General features: G+C 50.2%; 1 protein-coding gene across 1 annotated transcript; it reads left to right on the top strand.

Moving 5' to 3' along the window:
• Positions 1-20,591: 20,591 nt before the first annotated feature.
• Positions 20,592-21,358, top strand: LOC115330668 (the record flags this gene model as incomplete). The annotated part of the gene is made up of 2 exons (XM_042292897.1): positions 20,592-21,233; positions 21,347-21,358. Coding segments are annotated over 2 exons (654 nt in total), but the record flags the coding sequence as incomplete, so codon positions are not given.
• Positions 21,359-22,922: the final 1,564 nt, after the last annotated feature.

Here is a 22,922-nt window from a genome sequence, read left to right as displayed (position 1 = left end):
GAAACGGTGGCATAATCGTGTCAGCTATATATTTGTCTGTTTGTAAACAAGTTCACAACTGCCCACTATTGGCAAACCCCTGCGCGTTTTCGGTTTTCATCTTCGTTTAATTATTTTTTTGCGTCCTTTCGTTTCCTGTGGAGCTCGAAACGCAAGTACGTTCAATAAAGGTATAATCCGTAACGCGAAACACGCTTTGCATTGCAGATGAACAAATAAATACATCACCGGAAGTCTACTGGGGCATGAAGCACTCTGGCGCTCTCATAATATAAACTCATGCCGAGCGCGCGGTGAATAATCGGCATTAGGTGGTACTAGAGCCACTCGATATGGCAGCGTAGCTGCCAGAGTAGCGCCACGCTTTTCCCTGTGCCGCCTCTCACCGCGATTGGTCACACGCGGTACCATAGCAACGAGCCGAGCTGGCTCGGTTCCTTAGCAACCGAGTGACTATTCGTCACGTGACCTCGCAAGAACCGTGATGTCATCGGTAAGATGGCAGCGCCCAGACCGGGTGGATTCGAGTTTGTTCGGTGCGCGGTAGTCGTAATGTGCCGCTGCTTGCCGACGATTTCGGACTTCTTCGTGCTCTCTGACGCAGGTATAACGTGAAGATCTGTAAAAATGTGACTTTGTACCTTTTCTGTGCAAGATCGCTCTGGATGTTAGCACCTGTGTGACAGCATCAGTCATATCGCCGTATCGGTGCTCATATTCCTGGATGTGTTCGAGGATCGATAAGACATTTTGCATGCAATTTTCGCACACTCTTAGCCTTGTTTGAACGTTGGAATGTCTGAGAATCAATGCGAAGTGTATGCGTCGCATGTTGGACCTTGGGAAGTTGTTTCAGCCCCAGGTAACCGCGTAATCACAAACTTTTAGCGAGGAAGCTCCTGCGATCTTTGCGTTTTGTGCTAACCAACGATCTTACGATATAGCTTTTAGAATAACATTTTCGCATTTTCTAGCTTCCTTTGAATGTTGGAATTTCTGCAAATCGAAACGAAAGGTATACGTCGTGTGTAGGGCTTAGGGGAAGTTGTCTCAGCCCTCGGTCACCGAATAATCACAGCAACTTTAAGCGAGGAAGCGCCTGCGACCTTTAACCTTTTGTACTAATCGACAATTTTACAAATTGACAGTTCTGAAGATTTTGATATAACATGCTTTTTTAGCAATAGCTTGCATTTGATCGCAGTGTTTTGTTTTTTTAAGTGACAAGCTGGCGTTTGCTCAAATGACGTATATGAAATTTAATAGTGTGTGATGATGCAAGAATGCATCATCACACACTATTAAATGTATATGCTCAGAGGTGTGTTCGTCTTTGTAATTAACAAGTTACAGCCAATTATTTTTTACGAGTGCAATGTTTATTTTCTGTAGCTGGGCCCGTTTTGTACTCATTAATGTCCGTGTGCTATGATGCTATCATCAAGTGTGCATGGTTCTAAATATCCTCTTTGGAATGCCTACAAAAGCCAAAATGACGTCAGCCGACCCCAGCTCATGCATTTGACACGAAAACTGCGTCCCTCGGACGTATGGGCTCGTCAACAATCAATTCGTCAATGGATACAACTCGTCTTCTTTTGCCCCAGCCCCCCAGACCCTTTTTTGTGTCTGAAATAAAAGATACATACATACATACATATTTGAATTCCCGTTCGTGGCCAATGAGTGCACATGAGAGCACTTGCGAATGACAAGTTCTATGGTGTGCTTAAAAAGCACGGTGGAAGCTTGGGGTCATCGCACCGGTGCGCTAGCATGTCACGACCGCGTGATTCACTGTTCTCTTTTGAGTTGAAGATTAAAGCTCAGGAGAAGAAGTTAAAGAATCATTTCATCGCTCCTTTAACACGGGTATGCGTGCTACACCAGATAAAAATATTGACATTTTGCATGCCGGTAAACTTCAGGACGATCACTTGGCCTGTCGGCAAGAACCCCTCATATCCGGCGTCCGTCTCCTTTGATAGCGTTACAATCCTCTGTAGACCACCGTGCTGTCCTTCTTGGTTTAACCCCGTCGACTGTTCATCGCCCAAAACGAGGGTGACACCGTCGTCGACGTCGCTCCCCGCCAGTCGGTGAGATAATCACATCTTGAATGAATGATTGGGCCTTGAAGAGGTATGGTGCTAAGAATACATTCTCTTTCTATGGGGCAGTCGAGCAGCAGTCGTCCTGTCGTGGGCAATCGTCCTGTCGTGGCCGGCGTAATCGGATTTTGTTTCATAGGAGCGAAGCCCGAAAGTACAAGGACGGTACGTTCGTCCCACGAAGCCGCCGCCATCCCGGCGGTGCGGAAGACCACTCGCCTTGTCCGTGCACGCTGCAAATCGTCTTATTTCACTGAAGAACAGGCACCGCTCCTCCAGAGGCCCGTGCCGTACCACCATGCAAAGCGTCTTTTAGGTCTTTTACCACTTTTCAATTAACGAATGGAGATATCAACTAGATACCGGTTGCCGCCCGGTGTCGCTAGCAGTACGGTTACCATAGAAACCCCCCAGGCCCAAAATGGAGATCACTATAGGCGCTTCTGACATCGTGTATCTAGATAATTTTGCGTCGTGTCGCTACTCTGGCAGCTACGCTGCCATATAGAGTGGCTCTAGGTGGTACCAAGGGTTGAACCATACCGAGAAGGCCAGCAGGAGAAGCCCCGCCTCTAGCTCGCGCTTGTCACTCTCTGTGACAAGCAGTGTTGCGAAATGGGCACCCCCATTCCATTCCAATTCCATTCCGGGGAATTAGATTTTTCAATAATTCAATACCTTTCAACTCCTAGGAATGGGGACACTGGGCCCATTCCCACTCCCGGAATGGCTGAATCGTTTCATTCCATTCCTATAATTCCTAAACGTAAAAATTGAAGCTTGATAGCTACACTGTGTTGCCGGCATAAGCGCCATAAAGTTGACATTATCAAATGCATAGACAGTTGCAAAAAAAAAAAAGCAAAACGCCTAAGAAAAGCCCTGATTATACTATGCGGAGCGCTGGTGGCACAAAGTGTTTGTTTAAACTGTACTGCAAATATTGAGAAAGCCCCTTGATATGTCGATACTCGTTTAAAACATCAGTCTTTCGACCACGTGACCCGCAACAAACAGCAAAACTTAAATGCACTAACTGTTTTGCATTTGTTTTCTAGGACATACGCCACCAGCGTGTTTCTTTGGTAAGACTATAAAAATATCCAGTTCGTGCGTGGCGCAGAAATAAGCTATATTACAATATTCTTCAAATACCGGCACAGCAACACGGCTAGTACGCTGCTGGAAGCGACTCCATGCACAGTGGCAAAAACACATCCTCTGAAAAAGTGCAACCTCTACGGCGCAGCAGGAGAGACGGTATAGACCATGTCACGACCCTTTCTGACCCTTTCTGTAGGTCTAGTCAGTTCGGTCACGCGACAAGAGCGGCGACGACAATCTACTTCACCTTACGATGGACCGCAACAGACAGCACGAGAGCCATCGAAACCAATCCAGTGCCTTCTAAGTGTCGCATGACCCTGGGGCGCAGCAACGCGCCGTGTGTGTAGTCCCCCTCACGGTGCTGGATTGCCTGGGGTGACTTCTAGCGTCCGCAGCGATCCATCACAAGGTGAAACGGAGTAGGCAGAGTCTAAAATCAAAGGAAATGAGCGGGAATCCGCTAGCTTGCTTGTAACCCTAACCCACTTGTATGTAAAACATATAACACACAACACAAGCATCGGAACAAAGACCAAGTAAAAGGCGGACTTACACGTAAAAATGCAGTATAAAAAGACAAGCGTCGGAGCAAAGCGCAAGAGGAGAAGAGAGAAGTGAATCTCGCTTTGTTATCATGCCGAAGCAAACCCAGATTTCGCACTTCAAAGGAACGCGCGCGAAAGAACGTGGAAGGCAGCAGGGTTGGCCGCCAGCTAAACAACGCTCCCCGAACCATAAGATAACAATAACTGATCATCTTTCGGCGGCCCGCGAGTCAACAAGTTATCAGAGCTCTGCGAGTTATGAGTCGTCCCCCGCTTCCATATCTCAGTCTGCGCGCGCGTGAATTCTCCATGCCTTCGTTTATTTTGGTGGTGCTTGGTTTCTTCTTTCGCTCGCTCTCGTGTAACGCCAGTAGAGCCCGTCGCCTGCGCGAAAGGCGCCACCCGCCCCCCCCCCCCCCCCTCCCACCTCTCCTCTTTGCTTTGACGCTTGTTTCTTGTATTGCATTTCTTGCGTAAAAGTCAGTTATAGTGCCGCGAGCGCAGCTGACCAAGAAGGCAGCGCGCTCGTGGTCTAACGGTTATCGCGCGTGGTTTCCACGCAGAAAGTCAGGGTTCGATTCCTGGCAGCGGAGGCGCATTTTCGTTGATTCTGTAAAGCAATGTTCTGGTAAATTCGAGAACCATGTTGCTTGTTCGAAGTCAGAATGTTCTATACGCCGAACCTTCTACGCCGATTATTCCAGAAGCCTACACGTGTACATAAGGCGCTCCGCGTGGCGATCTGCAGTCAGTCTCGCCTCTGCGCTCGATCCTGCGGTTTCGCCGACATCGACGCCCGCGACGCTCCGCTGTTATCTTCTGTTTCCTTTTTATTTCTTGGGCACAAGTTCGCCCCATTAAACGTTTTAGTTTCCTCAGTTGCTCTTTGTTTCCTCTTTTGTTCCTTCGTGACATTTTTGTGGAGGTGCTGGGCACCGCATGCCCGTGCAGCGTTCCCCTCCAAGGGCCCGCAGTGCAAGTCCGATTCCAAGCCCGGTGAGGAGACCACTCTACGAGGAACCTACAACTCGGACCAGCCGCCGCACCAAGGGAGAGGATCCAGAGTACGGTTCGCTGCTGGACAAGCCCAAGCCGAACAAGACGACGATGGCCAACCAGCCGCAGACCCCCGCCGCTTCTGCCGTCGTCTACCTGCCTGTCGCTCCTCGGACACCGGCTCCCTTCCACGGCGAAAGCCACGAAGACATCGATGACTGGGTTCAACCGTACGAACGAGTGGCCCGTCATAACGGGTGGACACCAGAACAGTGCCTTCAAAATGCTTACTTTGCCTTGGAAGCAACCGCCCGGAACTGGTTCGAGAACCACGAAGCATCGATCACCTCCTGGGAGCAACTCAAGGCTGAGTTGCGAAGAACATTCTCGAACCAACAACGAAGAGAACACGCGGAAGAGCTTCTTCAAACGAGGATCCAAGGACCCAACGAGAGCGTCGTTAGCTTCGTGGAGGATGTCCTGCGACTCAGCAACCGCGCCGATCCTCAAGCCTCCGAAGCAAAGAAGCTGAGAAGTCTGATGCGAGGTGTCAAGGACAACATCTTCGGCGGCCTTGTGCGAGCCCCGCCAATCACAGTCGAAGGATTCATCATGGAGGGAACAAACATTGAACGTGCCCTTCAAGCACGGGCCTCCCATTACCAGCGACTTCCCGGCGTCGCTGCCCTCTCGACTTCCAGCTGCAACAGCCCGGACCTCCGCGAGATTATCCGGGACGTCGTGCGGGAGGAAATCAGGAAGCTGCTACCTGCTGCCACAAACCCGGCTACGCCCTCAGTCGCCGAGATTGTCCGGGAAGAACTGCAGCAGGCGCTACAGCCAGAAGTTCTCGCCTGCGCCGCTCCTGAACCACCGAAGCTGAGCTACGCCGCAGCTACCCGACGACCACCGCCCCCTGCTCACCCGTATACGGCGCCACCTCGACGTGAACCTCAAGCGCCGCAGTATTCCCGACGCCACGAAGATCGGGCGTACTTCCGCCCAGAACAAGCTGCGCCACGAAGAACCGACGTGTGGAGGACGGCCGATCGACGCCCGCTGTGTTATCACTGCGTTGAAGCCGGCCACATTTACCGTCGATGCCCCTACCGACAACTGGGGCTGCGCGGGTTCCACCCGAACGACCCGCGCCCAAGGTACGACGAACGCCCTCGTGACATCGAGGAGTACCTCCGACGTTCACCATCTTCAACGCTGCTCCGCCGTGAGTCCCGCTCACCGTCGCCCAGACGTTCAGCGTCTCCAGCGCCACGACCCCGCCGAGAGAGCCTGTCGCCCTTGCGTCGCCGGGAAAACTAAGTGCGGCAACGCCTGGAGATGGCGTTGCCGAAGACGACCGAAGTAAAGAGCCTCCAAGAACGCCGGAGCGCTCCCACTCTCTCGACGCTACGCATCACAACGACGTCCCTGCATCGGTGTCCAACAACCTAAACATCATTATCGACGGCCACGACGCATCGGCACTCGTGGACACCGGAGCAGACTACTCAGTCTTGAGTGGGAGGCTCTCTCGCCGCCTGCGAAAAGTGACAACGCCGTGGGAAGGCCCTCAAATACGAACCGCCGGTGGGCACCTCATCACACCAGTCGGGCGATGCACTGCTCGCGTCGAGATCCACGGTGAGACGTGCCCTGTGAAGTTCGTCGTTCTGCAACACTGTTCCAGGGACGTTATCTTCGGAATGGACTTCCTATGCGAGTATGGCGCCGTCATCGACCTCGGAGCAAACCGGTTGACGCTACGAAAACCTGTTTCACCACCGGAGGAACCCATAGCGACGTCGTCTGCGGTCCGAGTCCTCGCAAGCCACGTGAACTTACCGCCGCGGTCGAGTGTTTTCGTACCCGTCGGGATCACCGAAGCTTTCTGCGGCGACGTTCTGCTCGAAGGAAGCCTCCAGTTGCTTCTTGGAAGAGGAATAGGCGTCGCAAGGGGAGTAGCTGAACTTCATGTTGGGCGGACTGTGGCCCTTGTGACGAACTTCCGAAACGAAACGCAGCACCTTACGAAAGCTGCAGCCGTGGGCCACGTAGAGGAACTCCGAAACCCCGCCGAAATCGCCGCGATTACTGACGAATCCTCGCCGCCTCAGCAAGACAGTACGTCACCAGCGCAGCTCGAAATTGACCCTAAGCTTTCGGGCCCGAAACGACGACAGCTCAGTGACCTCCTCACCGAATACCGCGACTGCTTTGCCACGTCGTCAAAAGTGCGCCAAACCACCGTTGCGAAGCACCGCATCGTTACCGAGGACGACGCGCGGCCTGTGCATCGGTCACCGTACAGAGTCTCCGCTAAAGAAAGGGAGGTGATCCAGGAGCAAGTTCAAGAGATGCTGAACGACGACATAATCCAACCTTCAAGCAGTCCCTGGGCCTCTCCAGTCGTACTGGTTAAGAAGAAGGACGGAACGCTTAGGTTCTGCGTGGACTACCGGCAGCTGAACGCGGTGACGTAAAAAGACGTCTTTCCACTCCCCCGCATCGACGACACGTTAGACCGGCTGCGCCACTCCCGATACTTTTCATCGATGGACCTGAAGAGCGGCTACTGGCAGATCGAAGTCGACGAACGGGACCGAGAGAAGACAGCTTTCGTCACGCCAGATGGGCTGTACGAGTTCAAGGTGATGCCCTTCGGACTGTGCACGGCGCCAGCAACTTTTCAGCGTGTCATGGACACCGTACTGGCAGGACTGAAGTGGCAGAGCTGTCTCGTCTGCCTCGACGACGTCGTAGTGTTTTCCAGCGACTTCGACGAGCACCTGCGACGACTACGAGCTGTTCTCCAAGCCATACGAACCGCCGAACTCAACCTGAAGCCGTCAAAGTGTCGGTTCGCCTATGACGAGCTGAAGTTCCTAGGTCACGTGGTCAGTAACGGAGGCGTTCGCCCCGACCCAGAGAAGACTCACGCCGTCGCAGCATTTCCAGCGCCGGCAGACAAGAAGGCCGTGCGAAGGTTTCTTGGGCTATGTGCCTACTATCGGCGCTTCGTTCGGGATTTCGCAAGGATTTCCGCACCGCTCACAGACCTCACAAAGGACGCCGAGAAGTTCGCATGGGCCGAGGAGCAGCAGCAGGCATTCGACGAACTGACGCGACGACTGCAGACTCCTCCTGTGCTAGGACATTTCGATCAAAATGCGGAAACCGAAATTCACACAGACGCAAGTTACGCTGGACTTGGCGCGGTACTGGGAACAAGTTCCGGGAAAGAAAGGCCTATTGCTTTTGCATCCAGGCGTCTAACCGCAGCTGAAAAAAACTACAGCCGACTAGATAAAGGGGCCCTGGCCGTAATATACGGAGTGACAAAGTTAACCAATTCGTGTGGGGTCGACAATTCGACATTTGCACAGACCACAAGCCATTGCTGGGTCTTCTAGGACATGATCGGGGAATCCCACAACAGTGCTCTCCTCGAGTGCTTCGATGGGCATTAATGTTGAGCGCTTACTGCTATTGACTGGTATATCGACCAAAGGTCAATCTAGGAAATGCGGATGGGCTGAGTCGGCTGCCACTGCCTGGATCCTCGTTCAAGGACCACGTGGCTGGGGAAGTGTTCATGCTGGAAAGGACGTTTCCGTCGTTGTTGTCGGCAGCAGCGGTAGCACAGGCTACAAATAAGGACCTTATAGTGTCGACAGTACGAGAGGCTTTGTGGTCTGGGAAGCGTCTGCCGGCATCTGCTGATTGGAGGACGTTCTCATGTCAACCAGAGGAATGTTCAGTGCAGGACGGCTGTGTATTGTGGGGTCGCCGAATAGTAGTACCAACATCACTAAGGCCCGCGGTTTTGAGCGTGCAACATGAGACACATTCGGGTATTGAGAAAATGAAAATGGTCGCTCGGAGCCATGTTTGGTGGCCAGGCATAGACGAGGCTATTGAAAACAAAGTAAATGGTTGTACCATATGCCAAGTTCACCGGCGGGCACCGAGGTCGGTGCAACAAACACCATGGCCATTTCCGGAAAATGCATGGTCACGTCTACATGTTGACTTTAAAGGGCCGTTTCAGGGCATCTATTTCTTGGTGCTAGTTGATGCAATCTCCAAGTGGGTGGAAGTGCACCGGGTGCCCTTACCATCGGCTAAAGCCACAGTGGAGTGCTTGAGATCAATCTTTGCCACGCACGGCCTACCTTATGTGGTCGTCAGTGATAACGGCCCGGCGTTCGTCAGTGCGGAATTCAAAGAATTCCTGGCAAGAAATGGAGTTCGTGCTATCACAAGCAGCTACAGCAGAAGGAGCGAGCGGACAAATCTGCAAGAAGAGACGGATTACCACAGCCTGGTAATCGTGTCTGGGCTCGAAATTTCAGACCAGAAGATCGTTGGGTCCCTGCGATAGCTGAGCATCCCACCAGTGTTGCGGAGTTGCCACTGCGGAGTTGGAATGATTCCGGAATCATTCCGCATTTTCGCGACCCCGGAATGGAATGGAAATGGAATGGCGGCAGCGTTCAGGGGAATGGAATGGGAATGGAATTAGATGCCTTTGGCCCGGAATGGAATGGGAATGGAATGAACCAGATATTTGTATTTTTTTTTTTTTTACGTTCAGCTATACCGAGCCAGTCAGGGAGTCGGTTGTTCAGTAATCAAATTAGCGGGAAACTGCGAACCCGCGTAAGGCCCTAAGACTTATACAAAAAAAAATGCAATACAAAAAACAAGCGTCAAAGCAAAGAACAGAGGGGGGAGGGGGGGGGGCGGTGGCGCCTTTCATCAGTGAAGTTCAGCACATATCCGATTGCGTCTGCGCCTGTAATATTGCACGGCTCAAGGGTACACCATCAGCCGACGTGAACGTGACCCGCTGCTCTGGTGATCCGATACCCAGGAAGGAGGCCAGACGTGGTCTCGCTGTGCGGACCCAGACTTCGTACACCTGCGACTTGTCTCGAGCGCGCAGTTTCTCGGAGAGCTCGCACCTGTGCCGGCCATCTCAGGTCGCAATCCACGAGGTCTCTGTTTGAACGATGCTAGGCGAAACTTGAAGACTGCCATTCATGCGTTGGAGGCGGAGAGTCAGCAGGAAGGACCGTCACAACAGGGATGCCACCGTATCGATTTTTCAACCGTAACAGAAGATAAGACATGTGCTTCAGTTTTCTCGAAAATTTCAAATGCAACTGCCTCCATGGTTTTCAACGAGGTCACCTACAACGAAAGCACGTATTGTCCTTTCATACAGCAGCGTGGGTAAAGTTTCATGTTCAAAGCAACACCTTGAACATGAAAAAAAAAAAACTTCCTCTTCAAACTTAAAGCCTCATCTTAGTTTGCGTCTAAAGAAATTTAAAGAATGGATTGCATTATCAGATTTACATTTCTGCCCTCCCTAATATGTATTCTTGTATTTGCATTTCCAAAGACGTTCTGCCTCTTTTTGAAATGTATTTCCGCTACGTATCGCGATACATTTTTACAGATATATTTCAGACTTAAGAATCAGTATCTTAGCAACTATTTTCATCTATCCCAGCATTTTTGTTTCCAAGTACATTTTTGAATATTTCTGCCCAACCCTGCAACGTAATGCAGCTGTCAAGTGACACTTTTAATGTCTAAGAATTAGAGGAATGGAATGGAACGATTCAGCCATTCCAGGAGTGGGAATGGGCCCAGTGTCCCCATTCCTAGGAGTTGAAAGGAATTGAATTATCGAAAACTCTAATTCCCCGGAATGGAATTGGAATGGAATGGGGGTGCCCATTCCGCAACACTGCATCCCACCAGTGCATCGTCGGCACGAGTGATGCTGGAACAGGGCGGCACCTGGAATCGCCACGGGGATCACCTGAGGCAACGAACACCAGTCCCACCACAAGACGCCTTGGATGTGCAGCAGCCATTGGAGAGTGCACAAGACAACATGGATGTGCAGCCACCATTGGAGAGTGTAGTGAACATGCCTCTTAGACAACAAACTTTCATGCGGCCCGAAGACAGCGTAGCTAGGCAGACGCCATTAGGCAGTGTGGTAAACCTACCTAGTGAGCGTGTGCGTGACATGGGTGGTTCTTGTGAGTCTAGAGCTAATATACAGACCCCAAGTGCGGTGCGGGAACGCTCAGGACAGGATGTGCAGGCGGAACCTGTCAGAAATGAGACTTTGAGACGTTCAACTAGACAGTGCAGACCTCCGATACGGTACTCTCCTTGATTGACACTGTGAGTTGAGGGGGAGGAGTGTGACAGTTGTAACAAGGGAGCTGCAGGTGACTAGGGCGGTAGCCGCACGTGAAGGGACTAGCTGGTGCAGAGCCAGAAGAAGAGAAGGACGACGGGGCTACGAGGGGCTTAGAAAGTGCTGCTGTTCCGGCGAGCTATAAACCATATTTTGTTATCTTAACACAGCTAAACTAGCTTGGCCATTTCAATTTAAAAAAAAAAACACCCTTGTCACTGATTAACAGGCTTGCATGTCTCTCACGCGTTTAGAGTCTCTTTACGCCCAACTTCAGTCTTCATGTCAGCCACGGCTTAAAGGGATACGGAAACGAAATGACGCGAGCTCGAGCTCTCTACCCCTCGCACGCGGCTTCAAGGCATTCAGCTCTCCACCACTGAGCCCAGACAAAACACCAAGCCTGAACCTACCGTACATCTATCCTCTGACGCCGTCGCACCAACCGGGCCAACAAGGAAGAATGGAGGCCCCCTGTCCCCCGCTCCTGTTCCCTAAAACCTTTCACCGCAGCATCTCTTAATGCAAAAAAGTGAAATAAACGTTTCTACCTACCTACCTACCCCTCGTTTCAAAGCAGGCCAGCGACAAGCGCAATGCGTATCGCGTTCGTTGCGTCAATAGTTCATGCACGGCCAAGGGTACTGTCAAATACTTTAGTACTGTTGTCGCGAGCATTCCCTCTTGGTGGCGTCAACGTGACCCTAAAGGCCTGTTCACACATGCAATGGTGCGCAACAAGCATAGCGCTGACCTCGAGCTAAGCGCGTGCTGATAGGAGCGTTCACCAGCTTTGTTTCGCACCGTCAACACTGTTGCTCATGACTGACGATAAGCAGCTCACAACACGTAAGCAGCGCTACATCAGTGTTTCGCTGCATGTGAAAACCGGCCTTTAAGCTGAGACTAAAAGACTAAAAGCGCCTCTTTCAGTGCGAGCTCGCTCGCTTTCGCAGTGCTTTGGTTGCGCCTGCCTGCGCGTTCACACTTGTGTCAACAAGGGCAGAAAGTTCGCGCTGAAGTCGGAGCTTCTAGTCTCAGCTTAAAGGGGTCATGAAACGATTTTCGCACTTCTTCCTCCTTAGCTTTAATCCTCAACTGAAATGCGAATTGTGAAATCACGTCGCCGTGACATTCTTCGGCACCGGTGCGATGACTCCTAGCTTCCACCGTGCTTTTTATGCACACCATAGAACTTGTCATTCCCCAGTGACGATAAGTTCCGTCAGGGCACTCATTGGCCACGAATGCGAATCTGAATATTCGTCGGCGGATTTACTGTTGACGAGCGCATACGTCCGAGTGACGCAGTTCTCGTGTCCAATGCTGAGCCGTGAGCTGGGCTCGGCTGACGTCAGCTTGGCACCGCTGACGCGCTTTGGGAACCGCGGATGTATCATAGTGAAAAGGCGGGGAGCTTTCGAGAGAAAGAAGGTACAAAATAGTCCGCTATGTTTTCAAATGTTAGCACCGAAAAGCTGGCTGTTGACTTTCTACCCTCTTTTTTTTTTTTTTTGCCAACTAAACGATATGCGATTAGTAAAGTCCCAATTTGAAATCATTTATTCCAGCCCAAAATTCCTTTCATGGTCCATTTAAAGGTGAACAAAGCATAGTAGTAATATCCGAGGACTTTCAGTGCCCATACATAGCTTGCCACCGCAGAAGTAGTAACTTGAGGAAACTAGTAAGTAGAAATAACCGTCAGGACTCAGCAATGGCGCAACCTCCAGCCTATGGATGTGAGGTCTTTACTGGGTGCCATATTTGAGCGAGCTATTCACAGCCCTCCGTGGGGTGCTGGGGTATGGTTGGGCTGGCAGAGGTCCCCACGTCCTCAGATCAAGCTTCTACCTAACGTCTGCAAAGAATGGTGATCTTGATGGTGTGGAATGCCCATTGCAAAAGCATGCACTGTGGAAGCTTTAACATTATACTAAGATATTGAGGTGGGCTAGTTGGATATGCATGATGTAAAAATTAAATAGCGCAAAGGTTAGACAAAGGACAAAGGACAGAACATGTAGAGAGAGAGAAAATCGTTTTATTAAAATAATAATGAAATTCGGAGAGGGTTAGTCTAGCCGATTAGCTGACATTGTTCGCTCCGAGAAAGGAAAAAAAATGTTAAAAGAATAGATGAAGAGTGCAAAGAAAGAGAAGAATAAAGAGAAAGGTGAGAGGTGTAAAGTTATTCATCACGAAAGCACTTTCGTATGTTCATAACTTTAGAAAATGCTCTGCTTCTTATAGTTGACCTTGTAGCCCAGTGGCTTGAAGGAAGGTCAGGAATATCCTTTGAAGTAATTTCCTCCGAGCTCGGGTACCAGAAGGGAAAATAATGCTTGCAATGTCTTCCACGACGAAGTGATGTCTTTTTAACTGTGATGCGAGGTCTTTCCTTTCCTTTTCAAATTTCTGGCAGTCTTCTAGGATATGGTTAATATCTTCGGTAACACCGCATACGTTACAGGTGTCTGTATCGCGTTTTTTCCAGCGGTGAAGTAATTTTCCTGTACGCGCACTTCCTGTACGTAGGCGGAAGAGAAGTGTGGCTTCTGCTCGTTGAAGACTTCCTGTTAGACAGGTTTGGATAGGGGAGGAGTGCGCTATTGATAAATCACAGATGTGTTCATTTATAATTTGGTAATATTTTCTGGGATCATCTTGCGTCTTGATGCTAATAGGAAGATTGTGTGCGTTGGAGGCAAGTTGGTCTGCCTTTTCGTTTCCATGTAATCCGACATGAGCCGGTACCCACTGAAATGAAATTTCGAAACCCTCTTCTTCTAGTGATCTTGAAATTGATTTGGTCGCCATTACTACTTGTGACATTTGTCGAGACCTTTGGAGCTGTTGAAGTGCAGCACGAGAATCCGTTAGGAGAATAACTGCCTGTGGTGTTAAGTTTTTTATCATGTGAAGGGCTTCTAGGATTGCATGCATTTCAGCTGTTGTTGATGACACAAACTCATCTAGTCGCCCACTCCATTCGAGCTGTAAAGTAGGCGCATAGTAGGCGGAAGTGCTACTTCTTCGACTTCGATTTACTGATCCGTCCGTGTACACCTCCAGGTGGTTGGCGTATCTTCTCGAAATGTATTCATTAGTTTTTAGTTTTATGACAGTTGAGTTGGCGCTGAACTTGTTGTGTATACCGGGAATGCGGCACTTACATTTCGGGCAGTAAACGTTCCAGGGGGGAGCTGATAAAGAGTTGTCTTTGTCTTGCAGTAACTCTGGTGTCCATCCAAGATGTTGAAGAGTTTGCGTAGAAATAAAAAAGCGAGAGTGTTGCCTGATTCGAAGTCGGCGTAGGAGGCACCTTCCTGCAGACGTAGTGGACAAACGAATTTGTTGGGAAAGAAGGCATTTGGTAGCCATGAGGGGTAAAGTCAGAGCTCGGGCTTCTCGATATACATTTTCGTTCCTCGTTGATCTGGGCACTCCTAGGCAAGTACGCAGGCCTTGTCGATGTATGCGCTCTAGAGTTTGAGAGTCTGTCGGCGATAATCTAATGAAAGGTAATGAATATAGAATACGACTGACAACAAGGGATGAATGGAGACGTATCATAGAGTTTGGCGAGTTTCCCCATGATTGTCCTGCCACTCTACGAATGGCATTTCTTGCTGTCATCGTTGATTTTATCACGTTAGTGGCTTGCGCATGCCAGTTGAGGCGGGAGTTCAGTGTGATTCCCAAGAATTTGTGCTGTCGAACACGGCGCAGGGGGACGTTATAAATAGTCAAAGTAATTTTTGTGCTTCGCCGGTTTTTTCCAGGAAAAAGTATGAACGCAGTTTTCTCTTGTGAGAACTGCAGACCACAATCAAGTAGATAATTGCTCGCTCCCGTAATGGCTGCTTGGGCGGCGTTTCGAAGACCATGATGTCGATGTGCTGAGACCCATATGCAAATGTCATCTGCGTACAGTGATATATTGATGGGGAGAGTGTACTTTGGGAGGGATGTTGGTAGCCTGGCCAAAACGATGTTAAAAAGGATTGGCGAGAGTACGCTTCCTTGTGGTAGTCCTTGAGCACAGCTGCGAGATGTACTAAAAGACGCGCCTAGTCTAACCTTGAAGGTTCGATTCGTGAGGATGCCTTGTACAAACGCCTGGACTTTTTCCGTGATGCCGATGGCTGTCAACCTTTCAAGAACAACTGCTGGATCAACGTTATCATATGCCTTTTTAATGTCAAAAAATACCGCTAATGTCGATTTGTTGTCGTGGTGATTCTGTTCAATTGAACTTAATAGATCTACAATGCCGTCTTGAGAGGATAGCCCACGCCTGAATCCTGTCATCTCGTGTGGTAATAAGTGATTGGTTTCAAGCCACCAGGTGAGTCGAGCGTGTATCATTCTTTCCATGAGCTTCATAACACAAGATGTAAGTGAGATGGGTCGGTAGGACGATGGCGCGTCGCGTGGTTTACCAGGCTTGTGGATTGGAATTACCCAAGCTGTTTTCCAATTTTCTGGTATATCATTTGTTTCCCATGTATAGTTAAGAAACTTGAGAAGTTCTTGTAGGCGTCCATTTGGTATATTTTGCAGCATCTGGTTTGTTATTCCATCCGGTCCTGGAGCGCTTTTTCGTTTACTCTCTTTTAAAGCCGATAGTAGTTCTTCGATGTTGAAGGGAGCATCTAATGGGGACGATGTAGTCACAGCGTCATACGTCCTGACTGTCTTGTTATCGATTAAAGAAAATTGGTCTGCAAATTGTTCTGCGGCGTCCTCTAGACTTGTGCCCAACCGAAACGCCATCGATGCGTGTGATAGGTGGAGATCTCGTTTGCCCATGAAAACATCAAGGATTCGCCAAATTTGGGTTCCAGGTTTATTTGCATCTGCTGATGCACAGTTGTCGTCCCAGTGTTTACGCTTTGTTTTTTTCGCATATCGTGTTGTTGCTGCATTGATTCTGTTTAGATCGGTTTTGTTTGCGCTGGAATACTTCCTTTGGAGTTTTAGTTGGGCCTGTCTTCTTGCTGCATCAAGATTGAGCAACGTGAGATCAGGCTCTGGGTAGTGCTCTGGGAGCTTTATCTTGATGGTGGCCTGATTTGCGCTGGTCAAGACTGCTTGTAATATGGGTTCTGATGATTTTTCCATATGTGCTCGAAATGAATCCCAGTGAGTAACATATCGAATACGCTGTTTAGTTCCACGGAATCCATGCAGATCTAAAAATATCGGATAATGGTCGCTGTTCATGGTATCAGGGTTTCTCGTCCAATTTACGCATAGGTCTGTGGAATGAGCAGTGATGTCGATGGCGCTATACGTATCAGGAGGACGAAAAAAGGTCGGACTGCCGTCGTTTGCAACAGCGAGGTCGCACTCTTCAAAGCATTTTGCCAACGCCCGGCCACGAGTATCGTCTCTGCTAGCTCCCCAAAGGCTGTGGTGTGCGTTCCAATCTCCGCAAAGTAAGATTGGGTCCTCACAGCGCTGGCAAATTTCTTTTACGACTTCAGAAATCTTGATTCCACTCTTTCCAGCACGGACATATATGGATGCCACACACAAACTCCGTCCGGTCAACATGACACGTGCTGCTACCAGTTCAATATCTTGGGTGCACAAATCGCTCGTGTCAATCTGGTGTTGTGGAAGAGCTTTTCGAATATAAAGGGCTGCACTCCCGTCAGGAAAACCGCTCATGGTTGGATTTTTGTAGCAATAATACCCAGAAATGCTGCGGTTATTGGGGAGACCCGCCTCACTTAATGCAAGTATCGGAATAGGGAAGTGTTCTAAGTACAAAGAAAGCTCCGCATGACGATTTTTCAGCCCGGCACAGTTCCACTGCATGAGAATCGGTATATTTCGTCGTTTTATTGCTTTTCGTTGCGGCTGACACTTTGAAGTGTCAATCATGGCTCTGGTCGAAGTTTCGTGTCATTTCTGTAATGGCCGGTTGGAAAAACATGATTGCTTGTAATATGGTCTTGAAATTACCTGACGGTAGGTTGGCAATGAGGTTTGGTAAAACAGAAAATATTAGACTAACTAAATCCCCGATTTTTGAATTCTGAGAAGGTCTTTTTCCAGTGACGATGTCGCTGTATGATCTCTTTCCTCTGGTATTAGTCTTTGAGGTGGCGGTAGTGTCGGTGTCAGCATCTTTTGAGTAATGTGCTTCCACTTCTTGTTCTTTCTCGGAAGAGGTCTGCTTTTTTCCCTCTTTTGTCCCAGCAGCTTTGGCTTTCTTCTTTTTCGCAGTGTCATTCGGAGCCTTAACCCTTGGATTCCTCTCCGCGGTGATTTTGTCATCTTGGCTTGTGGCCTTTAAGCGTGGTGCATCACGTTCCACCTCTGTGCAATCCGCATTTTTGAAAAATTTGGGGCCTCTGATAAAACTCTTCTTCTTCGCTAGAGCTTGAAGTCGAGTTTTGCAGTTGACATAATCGGCTGGATGGTCTCCGCCGCAGTTCGCGCATTTGACGGGTGATTCGCCATTGCAGTCCTTGGTGGCATGTGTTCCTCCACATCTCTTGCAGATCGCGGTGGCACTGCAGTATTTTGCCACATGGCCCAAAGCTTGGCAGTTGAAGCATCTTGGGGGCGCTTCGACATAGTCAGTTACTTCATGTCGTGTGAAGCCGAGATTAACCTTGGCAGGGCGTTCTGTGTTAGGGCGAAAAGTGATCACCACTTTATCTGTCGGCCGCACTGTTTCGTCTGGTTTGCCGTTGCGTTGGTATAGGCGCCGTGCTGCAATGACTCCTACTGGTTCGAGGAATTCAGTCATCTCTGAGTTTGAGTACCAGTCAGGCACTCCTTTGATCAGCCCATTGTTTTGCATATACGCTTTCGGGATGGTGGCCTGAACTAGGATCTCTCCCAGGCAGCGCACCTTCAGGAGCCTGTTGACCGTCGCCGGCTCTGCTACGTCAACGAGTAGACCTCCCCTGGCTGTAAATCGATGGCGTACGAAGGGTGCGCCTGCAGCTGCCCTGACTTCGTCATTTAGCTTGAGCGGGTTTAGCTGCTGTAATCTTCTCCCTTCTTGCGTTGGAGTGAACAGCACAGGTATGCCTGTTGTCCTTTTACGGCGATGTTAGACTAGGATGAATCCCTCGTTGTCTCCCTCTGCTTGGGATGCGTCCATTGAATCGCAGTTGCTGAGGAGCAGTTTGGCTGGTGTGGACTCTTGTGATGTGGAGTCGTCGGTTTTGTCAAATCGTCGCTTAACAGAGGCGTGGGGTCGCTGACTTGGCGGGATAATATGGTAAGCGTGGTCTTTCTCAGCGGTCTCTTCAGTTAGAACCACTGGTTCGATGGCGTCCATTTGGTCAGCCTCCGCGGAGGCCATAGCTGGCCTTGTAGGCACCCAGGTTGCCCCGGTACCTGATGTTCTCCAAGAAGAAGAGTCTAGTTTTGAGACCGTGACCCAAGAAGTGGTGAAAACCGTCGGTGCGGCGTGAAAAACGTCCCAAAACCAGGAGCGGTTTGTAAAACACAAACGGGGTGGGTGACACTTCTTTTTCCTCGACAGAACATGTAGACAGGACAAGCGCTAACTCACAACTGGCGTTTTAATAGAAAAGAAGAGAAGGAAGCAGCATAGAAATACGCCGAACAAGGAAGAAAAAGATTTATAATAAAAGGAAAAGTGAAAGGTATATACAAGAATGAATAAAAGAAAAGAGAAGAAAATGAGAGAAAGGGGAGCTGCGTAACTAAATTAATTCCTGGGAATATATTGAAATTAGGAAAAGGCTGTAGCTTAAAGAAAGAAGAAGTTGAGAAGACTAGAAGTTCCCGCTGAATCAACCTCAAGTTGGCCACCGAAGGTAAGTTAATTCTTTTTCAGTTAAAGCCACTGAAGGTGCACTCACACAGGCTAAAGCCCCTCGATGTGTTTGCGTTCGTCTTGCAAGTAGCGTCAAATGCGCGAGTGCGGGAGGCCCGTGTCTCGAGCGGCCCTTGGGAGCAAATGGCGGCGCAGCACTGAAATGAGCGGGCCTTGGAAGCGAATGGCGGCGGAGCACCCGCTCATGGCACGTGTCTCGAGCGCTTCCACAACAATGGTTGGCGGTACTTGTAAAAAACGCTTTTATCAAGGGGCTTTAACACAGGCGTCTTCCTTGTCTTTGATGGTTAAGGCCTCGTAGATTTCTCTTGAAGTTTTATCGCGGAACCGTCGTAGGATTTTCGTTTTTGTCAGGATCGGTAGGCATTTACAGTCTCTAACATGTACTGCGAGATGTCCCGCTGGAGTTGAATTGAGTGAGGAGGCGTGTTCCCGCAACCTGGTGTTGACGCAGCGGCCTGTCTGCCCGACGTATATCTTGCCACAAGTGAACGGTATTTCATATATTACCTGGCTTTGGCAAGGTACATATAATTGCTTGTGTTTGACGGTGCACGGTACTTCTCGATCTTGCGGATTATTTATCTTTGGACATAGCTTCTTGAGCTTGTTAGGTGCAGAAAATATGACAGGGATGCTATATCTAGACGCCACCTTTTACAGGTTATGCGACACCTGGTGGATATAGGGTATCACTGCAGGACGCTGTCTTGGGGGTTTTGTATTTTCCTTTCCCTTTCGAGGGCGGATCATTCTTTCAACTGCCTCACACAAGATGGTATTTGAATAGCCAGAAGTCGCAAGCCGTTGTAATTGCTCTTCAAAGCTCTGTCCCGCTTTGTGTTCGCACGGGACAGAGCTTTGAAGAGCAATTACAACGGCTTGCGACTTCTGGCTATTCAAATACCATCTTGTGTGAGGCAGTTGAAAGAATGATCCGCCCTCGAAAGGGAAAGGAAAATACAAAACCCCCAAGACAGCGTCCTGCAGTGATACCCTATATCCACCAGGTGTCGCATAACCTGAAAAAGGTGGCGTCTAGATATAGCATCCCTGTCATATTTTCTGCACCTAACAAGCTCAAGAAGCTATGTCCAAAGATAAATAATCCGCAAGATCGAGAAGTACCGTGCACCGTGTAGTGATCTGTGATAAGTGATTTTGCCACCAGATGGCGCAACGTGTGTTCTGTTTAGTATGCTTTGATGGTGAGTTTATCGGGTTGTCTTATCTTGTTGTTATGTGTGTTTATGCATCTATGATGTCACGTGACATATGTTAATAAAAGAGCCGCCGTCCGTCAGCGACGTCAGAGAACTACGGGACACCCAGCAGGCAACATGTCTTTGTCTCATTCTTCGTAAGCCCCGAACGCGCGGGACCGCGGCTTCCTGCCCGGCCACATCATGTGAGTGCTGTTAGCGTCCTCTCCTTTCGTACCGCCGTGTAGAGGAGATTACTACAAATTTTGGCGACGAGGTGGTTAACCGTAGTTCTCTCCGCGTCTCGGTGCACTGGCCGTGAGAGCCGACGCGATTTTTTTTTTTCTTCTTCGATCCATTTCGTTTTACTTGGAACACGTTCCATGGCTAGTCAGAATGGGCCCTGACAGCTGCTTCCCTTCAGCATGCGTCTCGTGACAACGTAAGATGTGAGTTTGCACTGTTTTTGCATCGTTTCCTACAACCTTCTACAACATATATATAATGGATAATGGAACGCAGCCTCCTGTAGCTGCCGGCACGTCAGCGCTCGCGCCGGTTCCATCACCGCCCGACTTCTTGCCAGTTCCGGGCAAGCCCGAACGTGCATGGCCAGCGTGGAAACGTGCTTTCTTGATGTTCCTTGAGGCGTCCGGCTTGGACAGTGTTGCGCCTAGTCGAAAAAAGGCGATCTTGTTTTCCATGCTTGGGGCTGAGGGCCAGAGAATTGTTGACGCTTTTCAGCTCGATGAGACTCCCGCTTCCGAGGAAGGCGATGTTTTTGAAGTCTTTTTGAGTGCTATCGAGAAGCACTTTGAGTTTTCTGGGTGTATCGCGCTGGAACGCCAAAAGCTTCGCGCTCGCGTCCAACGCCCGGGAGAAACCGTCTCGGAGTACTTGACCGCTCTGCGACGCCAAGGGTCTTTTTGTTCTTATGGAGACGCTTTGGAAGAGAGGCTTGCTGAGGTCTTTTTGGAGGGGTTGGACTCTAAGCGGGTCCAAGACCGCATCCTTCGAGAGTGTGTGGGGACGGGGGTACCCACTTTAACCCGTGTCGTTCAGCTCGCGCTGCAGTACGAGCAACTTGCGCGCACCACAGAAAGCTTCCACCTGCGAGCTCCCAGTGCTAGCGGTGCGGCGCCGGCAGCCGTTGAGCGCGTCTTTGCGCACGTGCCCATTGGAACGCCGGACGTCCAAGATGGAGGTCCATGGCCGGCTCCTTCCCGAAGTTGGTGGCAAGATGGCCGGTCCGGCGTCACTTCCAGTCACGTGCCCCGGACTTTACAACACCACCCACCCCAGCGTCTGCGCTACCCTCCTCCTTCAAGGCACGGAGATGAAGGAGTCGGTGTTCCCTGCAACTTCTGTGGTCGACGCGGCCACAACCGCAACGAGTGTCCAGCGTCTGGTGTGGCATGTTTTTTGTGTGGAAAGACGGGCCACTTTGCGGTGGTTTGTCGGAGTCGCCGCCCACCGTCGGTGGCCTTCGTCAGTGACCCGCGGCGAACGTCATTCCCGAGCCGTGGCCAGGGCTCCGGCCGTTACTTCGCCGCCCGACCGTTTTCACGGAATGTGCCGTCAGGAGGTAACGATCCTGTGAACATTGTTGGGCCATCCCTGGTGCCGGAGATGCTGCCGAGCGTCCCCGTTGAGTCGGCCGAGCAAGCAGCAAGAGGTGTTTATCGTCGGGATGCCTTCATGGCCGACATCAAGGTAAATACAACCCCTCTTCGTCTCCTTGTCGACACTGGCTCTTTTGTGTCCATTCTGAATGAACGAAAGTTTAATGAAGTACAACGGAGTTCCGACATTCGACTATGTCCGCCCTCGAAAACTCTTGTTCACTACATGCAAGACACTATCCCTGTGCTTGGATGCTTCACCGCTCAAGTTGTTTTTAAGGATCGTTATGCACCGTTGGAGTTTTTTGTCACCCGGACTGGACGATCGCTACTTGGCGTCGACGCCGTCCGAGCGTTGCGCATGAGATTATCAGGAGATGAAAATGATTATGTTTGTTCGCATGTTGATGCAGCTCAGGGAGGAGGAGTTCCACGGCAGTATGTGAAGTCGGCGGTCCCCCTGCAGCGACGGCCGTTCACCATCACGTCCTGCCAAAACCGCCAACCGGCCGGATCCAGAGATGCAAGGTCCCGGTCATCTTCTTTTGTACCTTCGGGTGCCAACGTGTCTACATCGTCATCGGTCTCGGAAGAGACCACTCCGAAAGTTCCCGCGGACTTTGACCACGATTCGTCGACAGCCGCGATTCCGCGACGCCATCCTGAGAGCCATGGGCTCCATCAACCACATCTTCCTGAAAACACAAGTCCTGAGAATACAAGCCATGAAATCACAGCACAACTGCTACACCATGAAAATACAAATGCATCTCAAGTTTCAAGTCCTTTTCTTCCAGATCAGTCCAAGTTGCCCAAAGGCTTCGAAGAATTTGAACATCTCTTTAGTCCAGGTTTGGGTTTGGTCAAGAATTCCACCCATACTATCAAGCAGCGTTGCAACGTGCCACCGGTACAGTCCAAGCTGCGCCGTCTTCCGATGACCCTGAGGGATGCTGTCTCGGAAGAGATTTTCAGACTAGAGAGAGAAGGTGTGATCGAGAGAGTGGATGCCTCCGAGTGGGTTTCACCTATCGTCGTCGTTCGGCGGACTGACGGACGTATCCGGATGTGTGTTGACCTCCGTGCGCCAAATCAAGCGGTAGTCATCGATTCTTTCCCGCTACCCCACATCGATGAACTACTGGGTTCCTTGCGTGGTGCCAGTTGCTTCTCCAAGCTGGACCTGGCGTCCGCTTACCACCAAGTTCGTCTCGACCCGGTGAGTCGTGATCTCACTGCTTTTATCACGCATGAGGGACTGTTCAGATTCAAGCGCGTTTGT

The sequence above is a fragment of the Ixodes scapularis genome, unplaced genomic scaffold, assembly GCF_016920785.2.
Source record: "Ixodes scapularis isolate PalLabHiFi unplaced genomic scaffold, ASM1692078v2 PGA_scaffold3__209_contigs__length_174095766, whole genome shotgun sequence".
Classification (NCBI taxonomy): Eukaryota; Metazoa; Arthropoda; class Arachnida; order Ixodida; family Ixodidae; genus Ixodes; species Ixodes scapularis.
The sequence above is the reverse complement of the archived record's forward strand: the minus strand, read 5'-3'. Positions and strand labels throughout refer to the sequence as shown.